This window comes from Cyanistes caeruleus, unplaced genomic scaffold (assembly GCF_971803275.1).
Source record: "Cyanistes caeruleus unplaced genomic scaffold, bCyaCae1.hap1.1 HAP1_SCAFFOLD_81, whole genome shotgun sequence".
Lineage (NCBI taxonomy): Eukaryota > Metazoa > Chordata > Aves > Passeriformes > Paridae > Cyanistes > Cyanistes caeruleus.
Genome location: NW_028255891.1, coordinates 1,459,945 through 1,467,811, shown reverse-complemented (window position 1 = coordinate 1,467,811; position 7,867 = coordinate 1,459,945). Strand labels below are relative to the sequence as shown.

The 7,867-nt window shown below is 62.0% G+C and overlaps 1 protein-coding gene across 1 annotated transcript; it reads left to right on the top strand.

Annotated features, from left to right (window-relative positions):
* Positions 1-291: 291 nt before the first annotated feature.
* Positions 292-4,288, top strand: LOC147646739 (maestro heat-like repeat-containing protein family member 1). The gene is made up of 10 exons (XM_086873079.1): positions 292-889; positions 989-1,147; positions 1,417-1,481; positions 1,591-1,740; positions 1,930-2,078; positions 2,383-2,530; positions 2,780-2,967; positions 3,057-3,194; positions 3,473-3,587; positions 3,761-4,288. Exons 1-10 carry the CDS (start codon positions 766-768, stop codon positions 3,989-3,991), a joined length of 1,467 nt encoding a protein of 488 aa, XP_086729205.1. The 5' UTR covers positions 292-765; the 3' UTR covers positions 3,992-4,288.
* Positions 4,289-7,867: the final 3,579 nt, after the last annotated feature.

Genomic DNA, 7,867 nt, shown 5'->3' with positions numbered 1-7,867 from the left:
AAAATTTTACAAAGTTTTCAATAAAATTCTTATTGATAAATTTGCCTCCATTTCATTTCTAACAAGCTGTTCCTAAAGATCCCGTCAGGCTGTCTTAGACACTTTGGGCAAGGGATTCCTTCCAAGCTGGGCCACTTGGGGGAGGGGATGGGGGCGGCCCCAGGGCGGAGGGCAGGGTGTGCAAGGGCCCTTTGTGACACGCTGCAGCACGGTCACTGTGGGATGGTGGCAACGGGAGCAGATGTCAAAGGGCCCTTTGTGACACGTGCTGCCATAGGAGCTGGCGGTGACAGGGCCACGCCACAGTGCTCGGTGCACGCGACGGGTCAGGACGCGCCAGAGCGGTGCTGTGAGGAGCCCCCGCACAGCGCACTCCTTTGTGTCGGACCTGGAGCTTTTCTGAAGGATTATTCCTACAGGTGACCTCGAGGCCAGACCACAGGTCTTGCTGACTTGTGGCCTTCCCGAGGCTTCCTTCTTAAGGTTCTCTTGAGGGCAGACCGTGGGACTTGGTGACCCGGAGCTTTTCCGACGTGTCGCCCATCCCTGCAGTCTCTGCCCTCCAGACCAGACCACAGTCCCTGTTGAGGAGCCTCCTGTCCTTGTGGCAGGAGCCCTCAACACCCAAGTGCAGGACTCGCTGTCTTGCAATCTTGCCAGGACTTGAGTCTTGCAGGTGCCTTCCAGGCACGACTGCAGGACTTGCTGACTCTGAGCTTTTCCGAGCCATCACTCCTGCAAGTAGCCAGAAATCCAGTCACTGCCATGGAGCAGCGACCCCCAAGAGTGCCCAAGTTGGCCTGGCTTGAGGAGCAGGAAGAAGAAGGCTCTGGAGCTGTCCTGGCACAGGAGTCTGAAGAGGTGCAGGAGTTCCAGGCACCACAGGAGGGTGAGTTGCAGAGCTCGGCCATAGGGCTAGTGCCTGTTGCCAGCTTGGCCCCATCCCATTCCATGCCATGCCATCCCCTGGTGCTGTTCCTATGGAAAGGATGGGAGAGTCCGAAAGAAGATAGGGAGCAGCGACCCCCAAGAGTGCCCAAACTGGCCTGGGTGGAGGAGGAGGAGGAGGAGGTCGAGGAAGAAGGCCCTGGAGCTGCCCCAGCACCAGAGACCGAAGAGGTGCAGCAGTTGCAGCCGCTGGAGGAGGGTGAGTGGCAGAGCTGGGCCACAGGGCTGGTGCCTGCGGCCATCTTGGCCCCATCCCATCCCATTGCATCCCATCTCATCCCATCCCACACTGTCCTGTGGACACACACCCATGGACAGCACAAAAAAGGGGCTGGGGCTGCCCCCGCAGCAGTGGCCGTGCTGCATCCCCTGGGGCATCCCGGGACTGTCCCTGCCTGGGGAACGCAGGGCTGGGCTGTGCTCTCCGGCCTCTCCCGCAGCCCCTCAGCTCTGGCTGCTCTTTGCCAGATGCAGCCATGGACGGCACACAAGAGCAGGACACCGCCCGTGGCCGCTTCCGCAGAGCAGCGCAGGTACCTGCAGCCATCCCCAACTGGGCTGGGCCTGCTGGCACTGCTCAGCCCAGCACCGCACTTGGAGCACTCCATGCAACTTCCCTGCCTTCCTGCCCTTCTCCTACAGTTTCTTTACCAATTCATCACGAGAATTGGCAAGGAAGACACCAGACCTATGGACACTGAGGTCAAGGCATCCTCAGAGGTCTTGGCAGAACAGAGCAGCGCTGCCCAGCTGGATCTGCTTGTAGAGACGGCTCTTTTCAATCCAGAGCAAGTAAGCAGCCTGTGGCCAGCCTTTGATCCTCCAGCAATTGCTTGGCTTTCCCAAGCCACGCCTGCTGCTCACTCGAAGCTTTTGAGGCCATGGCAGTGGGCTGGAAGAGAAGCACTTGTCTGGGGAAGAAGCTGGGCACATTGCTGACTCCCTCTGCTAGCATTCCAAGTCTCCCTGTGCCTTCTCCAGGTGCCCGGCGTGGTGAGGTACATCCACCAGTGGCTCATGGCCAATGAGGCTGCTGAGCACAGGATGGACTGGGCCCTGATGCAAGTGGCCGAGGCAGAGCCCGATGATGTGGCCATCACTCTCCTGCGGGTGGCCCCAACGTGTGACAGGTATGGGGCCCAGCTGCCCCGAGGCCTCAGGGCTCCCCAGCCCATCACCCTGTACAGCCCGGCCCAGGGCTGTGAGCAACACAGACTTGCAGGGCCCTCTGGTTGCTCCCTTTGCCTGCCCTGGTACAAAGTCAGCCCCCGAGCCTGCTGCCGTGCTGCCAGCCTGCCCCTCAGGGGCCTGTCCCCACAGGGCTGGGCTGCCTGGCTGCTGCTGCTGCTCAGGGGCAGTGGGCACAGGCAGAGCTGGCGGCCAGCTCAGCTCCCCGCTGCTGCCCAGCCCACGGTGCTGTGTCTGACCCCGCAGAGCTGCTATGGCCATGTGGACGACCATCTTGCTCTCGCCCTGGATTTCAGAGGAAGTGACACCGCTCCTCATCAATGTGGTGGGGAGCTGGCCGCAGAAAAACCTGGGCACCTCTGATGGGGACAAGACGGCTGTCTTTTCCCTGACTGTGAGTTTCGGGAGCTGGCATTTGCTCACCGCAAGGCCGGCCGCCTCTCCAGCAACTCTGTTGCCTCCTTCCCCCACTGCATCTCCCTGCTTCAGGCACTGGCCACAAACCTGGCCTAGGGGCAGCTTCAGGGCCACCAGGCCCGCTGCTCCCCCTGCGTCTCCCCTGGCCTCTCCCTGCCACGCTCAGGCCCTGCCACACGGACGCCCCGGCACTGAGCGCTGTCTCGGGCTGCTTTGTCCTCTGCAGGCAACTCTGGTGATGTGGAAGATCCTCCAGGGGCCCTGTTGCCCACAGATCCTCACAGTCTATTTCCCCCGCCTCTTTGTGCATCTGCTCTTCCAAACGTACTTCAGTACTTTGTATATGACAGAGGACGTCCATACCTTCTGGAAGGAATGCCAGGAGCAACACGGCCTCTCCACCAGCCCCAACAGGTGCTCCATGCCACTCCTCCTGTCCCTGCCACTTCCCCAGCCTCAGAGCCAGCGCTCCCAGCGTCACCTGGGCTTTGCTGTGCACACAGGTTTGCAGTGCAGACCCTGAAGGCCCTGCTCTGCAGTCTCCACTTGGAGCATGTGGTGGTGGCAATGGAACGCAAGCGTGGCTGGGACACGCTGCTCTGTGCTGACACCCACCACTATGCCATGGGTCTGCTGGCCAGGTGAGCCCCCTTTCTCCCCACTGCCTCTGACATTTGTGCCCCCTGCCCGGGATGCCCCCCACAGTCCCCATGGCCATGGACCTGAGGGCCTCGTCACCGAGGGATGGCCAAGGAGACTGCAAAAGGCTGTGAGAGGAGGGTGCCCAGGAGCAGCCACATCTGAAGGGCCCAAATACCCTCACAGGGTGCTGGGGCAATAGGACAACTGTGTCAGTCAGTCCTGGGAGAGGTTTTTCGCACCCTTGCTGAGACTCTTTCTGCCATTTTCTGCCTTCCAGGGTAATGCGTCGTGCATCTGCCCACTTGTGCAAAAGCATCTTAAGCTACCTGCTTGAGGTGCTCAGCAAACCGTTGCCACACTGGGATGTCTCTGCCATGGCATTCCTTGTGGAGGTGAGCCTGATGGCCAGCACTACCTCGCTCAGCTCCCTGCCAGCCCTGTCCCCTGGCATAGCCACAACTGCCTGGGATGGCACCCGCCGCCCTGTGCTGCTGCCTGGGCCCAGCCCTGCGCACTTCCAGGCTCCTGCCGGCCAGCTCCCCTCTCACTGCCCCGTGCCTTTCAGCTCCTAGATTGCTTGGACTTGAGTGACTGTGGTGACAGCCTAATGGAGATCTTGTATAAGTACCTGTGGTACAACTCCAGAGAGATGCATCACCAGGTGCTCAGGGTTCTCCTCCTGCTAAAGGACCGTCCCTCCATGGTGAGAAGGGGGCAGCAGCTGAAGCCGTGTGGGCAGCATAAGGCTGGGCAATGCTGTCACTTGGCCTTGGCTGGCCTTTGCCTTGGGCACTGAGGCAGCTCCTCCCAGCTCTCCTGCCTCCTGCTTCAGCTGCCCGAGTGCTTTGGGACAGCCCTTTGGCCTCTGGGCCCTGCGGCAGCTGCCCGGGCTTTCACACCCTTGTGTTCTGCACAGGCCGAAAGAATTCAGAGCCTGACAGGAAGACTAGTGCACCTCCTGTGGGACTTGGACAGTGACGTGGCCAGGATGAGCATTGCTCTCCTGAGCTATATTTTCATAGATGAAGACACCCCAATATCCTGGCGCAGGGCCCTGCAGCTGGCTGAGCCGCTCCTGAAACTCCTGGACAATGTAAGGCTCTGTGCCCCAGCCACGGCCACTGCCTGCTGCCCGGACACTTTGTGCCCTGTGCATTTGCAGGCCTGCGCCAATGTGGGCCACAAGAAGCCAATGATGAAGTCATTTTTCCTTCCTTCCTTTCATACAGCCTGATAGCCAGGTGCAGCTGCTGTCCATGTTTCTCCTTCGAAGAGTGATGTCTTCAGCAGAAGAAGAAGGAAGAAAGCCCCTGAAGGAACGAGTTTACCAGAGCCTGCTCCCACTCTTTTTCCACTGCCAAGATGAGAATCGGCATGTGGCAGAGGTGAGGACTCCTGGGCTGCTGCTGCGCCTTGGCAGGGGGCTCAGCTGCCTCCTGCCCTGACGCAGGCTTGCAGGCTGCAGCCTCCTCCAGCCCTTGGCACTGGGACACTCCTGTGCCCTGGCTTGTGGGGCCATTTGCGGCTGTCTGCTGTTCCCCAGGCCTCTCGGACAACGCTCCTTCGCGCGGCTGACTTCCTGAAGAGGCCAGACCTAGAAAAAGCTGTGAGGAAGGAGAAGCTGTGGAAGTTTGCCAAGCTCGTGGTAAGGGCGGCCTGCAAGTGCCAGCCTCAGACTAGAGAAGCCCCCTGGCCCCGGTGCTCAGTGTGTGGGGCTGGCAGCTGTGCCCCTGCCCACTGCTGCAGCCGGGGGCCGCACGGCTTCTTCTCCAGCCCCCTGTGGCCCCGAGCCGGGTGCCGATGGAGCCCCGGCCCAGCGGGGCTGCGGGCCGGGCCGGCACCGCGGCTCCCCGGGCAGCAGCCGGCCCTCTGCCCCCTCCAGAGCCCGGCGCCAGCAGCTGCTGGCCGGGCCTCAGGGCTGGCCGGGCACGGGAGGCCGGGGCTAGCCGCAGGCAGCAGCGCCCGGCCGAGGGGCAGAGCCCGCGCCAACCCTTCCCTCCTGCCGCTCTCTCCAGCTGGCCGACCACAGGATCCCCTTGGCCGAGCACCTGCGCCGGGCCCTGCAGTACCTGCAGGACCCACAGGAGACCCTGCGAGCGGCGGCCATCAGGGTCATCGGTGAGTCCCGAGCCCGGGCTCCCTCCCCGTCCCGCCGCAGCTCGGCCCCAGCCCCGGCTGCTGCCCCGGCAGCGGCACCCGGGCCCGGCGCCCTGGAGCCCCGGCTGCCCTCGGGGCTGCTGCTGCCGGCCTCTGGCAGCCGTGCCCTTGGGCTGAGTCAGGGTGCGGCAAGGGCCCGGGCTGAGCCCTGCCGGGGCAGGAGGCCGTGTGGCCACAGGGCTGGCAGCGCCGCTGGCAGGGAGCTGTGCTGCTGGGACCCTGACAGGCTCTGTGTTCTCAGGGATGGCCGGGGAGCAGCTGAGGGGGCAGCAGGCAGAGCTCCAGGTGTTGTGCAGAGGTGAGCCAGGGCAGCGGGCTGACAGTGGTGGCTGTTGGGGGCAGCTGCAAGCCCTGGCCAGGCTGTGGAGGGCTCTGCTCCCTGTGCCGATGAGGGACGGCGTGGGCAGAGCACAGTGAGATTTCAGGGCCACGTGGGGCATTTGTGGCCAGCAGCTTCGGGCTGACCCCCTTGCTCCCTGCTCCCTCCTGGCCAAGGCAAGAGCCGGCTGGCATGGCCCTGGCAGGGGGCTCTCGCTGGGCCCCTGCAGCTCTGGGGTGTGACCGTGGCTCTGTTCGTCTCTCTTGCAGCCCTCGAACGCCTGACGGAGGACAGAAGCGGTGCCGTGTCAGACCTGGCACTTGAGACGCTGTATGTCCTCCGGGCCATCCAGAGTGCCCGATATTCCATCCTCCAGAGGGTGCACGATCAATTCCTCAGGGCATGGAGGACACGGCCTCGTCTGTCGGGCCTGGGCTGGCTGCGCTGCTGGAGATGTGCTCAAGGCTGATATGGGATGTTCTGTTTGCTGGGGCCACCTGGGCCAGCCGGGAATTTTTATTTCATAAGGATTGTTTTCTTCTATTTTTTTCTTTTTACTATGTAAATAATATAGGATATGTTAGGGCTGAGAGGCTCTATCTTCTGGGGCCACATGGGCCATCTGTTATTTTTTTTTTCACAGAGATTATTCTTTTCTTCGTTTCGTTTCCATCTAGTATGTAAATAATATAGGATATGTTATAAACCACAAGAGTCCCAAGACCTTTCTTTTGCTGCCCAGGTTGTGTGGGGCATAGGGGAAGAGAGGGAAAAGGGTTCTTGTGCTCAGCAACCTGCCGGGGCATGCAGTGGTGCAGGGGAAATGGCCAGAAGCCCCTTGGCCTTTGGTGGTTGTGCTGAAGCCACAAGCCCTGTGGCAGGCAGGAAGCGCCATCTGTGTCCTGCTGCCCGTGTGTTGGTGCCGTGATGGCTGAGGAGCTGCTGGAGCTCCTGTGGGGCTGCGGCGCTGCTGCCGGGCCAGGCTGGGGGAGCCCCTGAGGGCACGGGGTGCTGAGAGGCCGTGAAGGGATGAGGGGCTGCGGAGGCCCAGACGGGACAAGGCAGTGGGAAGGCACGAGGGGGATGTGTGAGGGAGTGGGTGGCAGGAGGTTCCAAGGGGACAGAAGGCCCTGGAGGAGCCGGGGTGGTGGGAAGCCCTGAGGAATTGGGTGTCAGAGGCCATAAGCAGCCCCCGGGCAGCCGCCTGGTCCCTGACACCCGGCTGCTCCGGTGCTTCCCCAAAATGTCCCCCAGGCCTGCAGCAGAAGGCCTGGAGGCTGGGACACCAGCGGGAGGGTGGGGACAGCCCGAGGTGCCCAGGCTGGGCTGGCTGGGGACATGGAGGGCAGGGGGTGCTGCCAGGCCACGGCCACTGGGTGCCTCCAGGAAGGGGCAGTGGGCAGAGGCAGGGCTGGCGGCCAGCCCGGGCCCTCGCGGCTGCCCAGGCCACGCTGCTGTGACCGAGGCCCTCCTGACACAGAGCTCGGTGCCCACAGAGCTGCTGCCACCATGGGGAGGGTGGCGATGTCTCCTCCAGCAGGGCTGCCCAGTGGCTGCTGCCCAAGCGGCTCTGGAGCCCACAGAAACAGCAGCAGAGTGTGCCCAGGAACAGCAGCAGCCCCAATGTCGGCACCTGCGCACTGAGGCGTCCGCAGCAGCCGGGTGCCAAACAGGGGGAGGCTGTGGGCACAATTGCCTTTGCTTTGGCAAAAGGCTTCAGCAGAGTTGGCCACAATGGCTTTCTCTTCACTTGCAGCCTTACAACAACGCTTGCCAGCTTCAGCTGCAGCCTGTGCCCGTGACTGACTTGGATGGCCGTGCTTGAGGGCGAGCTCGCCTTCCACACTCAGGTGTCCCAAGGCAGTGGCATTGGCGCCATCCTGAGAAAGAGAGAGAGAGAGAGAGAGTCTGATGGGGCAGGAGCCCTGTGCTGCAGCTGCCCTCCCTCTCTTCTGTCCAGACACCTTAAAGACACATGAAACCAAATCCTGGACTTGCTTGGAACAAAGGAAGAAGCATCATGCGCTGAAAAAAAGCAGGGACTTACACGGCTCAGTTTTGCTCTCCACTTGGGCAATCCCAGAATCCCTGAGCACTTGGTGTTGCAAAGTATCATCAACATCATCCAGTCTCCAGCCACCCTGCCATGGGCACAGGTGGTGTGCAGGCACAGGTGTCACTAGAACTGGGAGAACA

Excerpts from the sequence above, each read along its gene's own strand:
- LOC147646739 (XM_086873079.1), top strand. The coding sequence starts at position 766 with ATGGAGCAGCGACCCCCAAGAGTGCCCAAGTTGGCCTGGCTTGAGGAG. Across the intron at positions 1,741-1,929 it reads CTCTTTTCAATCCAGAGCAA|GTGCCCGGCGTGGTGAGGTA; the intron begins GTAAGCAGCCTG and ends TGCCTTCTCCAG. Across the intron at positions 3,588-3,760 it reads CCATGGCATTCCTTGTGGAG|CTCCTAGATTGCTTGGACTT; the intron begins GTGAGCCTGATG and ends CGTGCCTTTCAG.